General features: G+C 38.6%; 1 protein-coding gene across 1 annotated transcript; it reads left to right on the top strand.

The window, feature by feature from the left end:
* The first annotated feature begins 2,221 nt into the window (after nucleotides 1-2,221).
* LOC138877531 (uncharacterized) lies at nucleotides 2,222-3,229 on the top strand. The gene has a single exon (XM_070157145.1). The coding sequence runs from the start codon at nucleotides 2,222-2,224 to the stop codon at nucleotides 3,227-3,229; it is 1,008 nt and encodes a 335-aa protein (XP_070013246.1).

The following is a 3,229-nucleotide window of genomic DNA, read 5'->3' as shown; positions in this document are numbered from 1 at the left end:
TGGCTAGTACTTTAACTATGCAAGAAAGAGTGCTGGTGGATCCAATAGCTCCTAGACAAGCTCAATACTTTCAAGGACAACCAACAGTCTGTTTTACGGAATCAGAAGTAGAACGTATGAACTACATTGAGGGATTGCAACAGGCAGTGGTGTGCAAATTTTCATACGGATGGCTAGATATCAATGAAATACGTCGAATCATCCCATTACAATGTGGTATCAAAGCTGAATGCAACATAAGATATCTACGTGATAGACACATTTTGATACGATTTACACTATGGCAAGATTATGTAGATTTCTCGTCAAAAGGTGTGTACTATGTTAAGGATAAGCATGGGGATGAATATCAATTGAGAACACTGATTTATAATGCAAAATTCAAAGTTGGAGAAGAGACACCTAAGGTTATGTCCTGGATATCATTCCCTAATCTGCTGCCAACATACTTTGTCAGGGAATGCCTATTCTCTTTAGCTTCTGCTGTAGGTAAACCCCTTCAATTGGATTTGGCCATTGTAAAGAAAATAAGACATAGCTGTGCTCGTGTGAAAGTGCTGGTGGACCTGCTAGCTGATCTCCCAAAGAAAGTTCGAATGGACATTCTCAATGAGACAAATGGAGAGGTAAGAACTGAATGGGTAACCATTAACTATGACTACCTACCTAAGTATTGCAAAGAATGCAAATTACAAGGACATGATAGGATGGAATGTTGGAGAATTAATCCTGAGCTAAGGGAAACCAAAACTGCCCAGCAGCAAGAAAATTTTGAAAATGTGCAACAAGAAAACAAAAAACATGCAATACATGATGCTCCTTTGATGGTCCTTACAAGTGGCAAGGTAGTTGGTAATATAGGCCCTCAATGGAAGGAAGTCCGCGACAATAGGGGACTAAACAAAGGCAAACAAATTGAAGGTAATACTGCATAAGGGAAAGAAATGGTTCTTGTTAACAATGCTGCTGTAGAAAAACAAATACAATCAACCAACAAATTTGCAGTGTTAGAAATTGAAAATGGTGAGTTAAATGAAGATAACCAACTGGCAGTTGTGGAGGAAGTTCAAAAAACAACAGGCCACAGTGATATACAGCACAATAATTCCACAGCAATTGTGGCGATTGATTCAGAGGAGTAGGAAGTTCATGTATCGACCAAGCAGCTAGTACAAAAGATAACTTCTCTTATTTCAGCTAGGAGACAATCATCAAATACTGAAGCTAATAAACTGAACCACAAAGCTCCAGCATTTATTCCTACTGCAAATGGGAATCCAACAACAAAGATCAATGCAGACAATGAGAAATCAATAGCAACTTGGGTGCAAATAGCTTCTGCTAACAATGTTATAGGTACCAACACCTCATGTAAAGACATACCATCTCAAGACACTAGGATGAATGAGACAATGGCCAAAAATTCAGTAAAGGTAAATATTGTGCATGCAGTGACAAGGCAAGAAGAGCAGACAAGAAACGACAATGAGCAAGTGGAAGATACAGATTTTGAAATGTTTAAAAGCAGTGAAACAATTAATTGGAAAGGAAGCAAGTTGTGGTTAAATCAGACTGAAGAAGATCCAGGAGAGGGTCAAATTCCAGATGGAATGGCAAGTGATGATGAGACAGGAGGGGATGCAAATAATGAAGATGATCCAAGTGTAAATGAGAAAAGCAAAGGAGAGCAAACTTCTAAAAAACAGAATGCAGCTGCTGAAGACCTAAACCTAAAAAATGCAGAGCTGTGCAATGTAGATGATCCAGGAGGAACACTTGGTGATATTGAGCAGACCAAAGCAGGACAAGAAGGTCCAAGCTGTAGTAATGCAATGCCAATAGTTAGTGCAAATGCTACAAACCAACAACCAGATCCACAAGCTGCAGAGCAGGGTACTGTTACATTAAAATTTGCACATCAACAGAATGTCAGCAGTTCTGGTAACAAACAGATAAATATCCTACAGGAAAAATTTGGTCTAATGGTTACAGCTAACACTAAGGAAATTAAAGGCCAAAGTAATCAGGCAAACAGGGACCTGGATGAGGAGTCAACAACCCAAAACTTTCTCAATGTTGCCAAGCAAGGAGATTTATCACCTAGGCACATTGAGCAGGTTAAATCTGCAACAAAGAGAAAAAACAAACAAGTCAAAGAACCATTTATCCCAACAGGAGGGGTACAAACAAGGAGAACACTGTCCAAACCCAAAAACCTTTAATGGATGCCATTATATGGAATGTGAGGTCAGTAAATACAATGAAAGCATTTGAAAGGTTGATTACAATGCACATGAAACATCACTTTGAGTTCATAGGAATCCTTGAGCCTATGCAACAATCTCACAAAATGGAGAGGTATAGAGCAAGAATTGGTTTGGCACAGGCTATGGTGAATGTGTCAAACAAGATTTGGGCTTTTATTGATGAAATTTTTGAGGTTACCATTCTATATAACATGACTCAACAGCTGACTTTGAGATTGATGTACACTGAAACACATGTTGAGCTCATCCTTACACTAGTTTATGCCAAATGTGATCGCATTAAAAGAATTGAACTATGGGATACTTTGTATGCAATGGCATCAGATATGACAGTACCATGGCTAGTTGGAGGCGACTTTAATGTGATATGGGACGAGGAAGAGAAGTATGGAGGCTTGCTAGTTTCTCTCCTTGAAGTAGATGACTTTAGACACTGCATCAATACCTGCAACTTGACAGATTTGAGATTTAAAGGAAGCATATTTACATGGTGGAATGGAAGATCAGAGGAGGATTGTATTTTTAAAAGATTGGATAGTTGTTTTGGCAATAATGAATTGCAACAGACCTTTCCTGGATTGGAGGTAACTCACCTGTCCAAAATTGGGTCTGATCATTGCCTGATGCTGCTGAAATGTGATATAGAAACTCCTCCAATTAAGAAGTCATTCAGATTTCTAAACTTCTGGACAAAGCATAAAACCTTCAAAGAGGTAGTGAAGGAGAATTGGAATGCTGATTTTAGTGCTAACCCTTTCTGCATTTTTAACAACAAGTTAAAGAAGCTTAAGCAAGCACTATCTACCTGGAGCAGAGCTACATATGGGGATATATTCCAAAAGATTGCAAGCCTTAAGAAGGTGGTCTTGGTTCATGAAAGTCAATTTGAAGTCAATCCTACACAGATGAACAGACAAAGATTACGACAGGTCCAAGCTGAAATGATTAAATATCTTGCATAG

The sequence above is a fragment of the Nicotiana sylvestris genome, chromosome 9 (genome assembly GCF_000393655.2).
Source record: "Nicotiana sylvestris chromosome 9, ASM39365v2, whole genome shotgun sequence".
Taxonomy (NCBI): domain Eukaryota; kingdom Viridiplantae; phylum Streptophyta; class Magnoliopsida; order Solanales; family Solanaceae; genus Nicotiana; species Nicotiana sylvestris.
The sequence above is the reverse complement of the archived record's forward strand: the minus strand, read 5'-3'. Positions and strand labels throughout refer to the sequence as shown.

Excerpts from the sequence above, each read along its gene's own strand:
- LOC138877531 (XM_070157145.1), top strand. The coding sequence starts at position 2,222 with ATGGATGCCATTATATGGAATGTGAGGTCAGTAAATACAATGAAAGCA.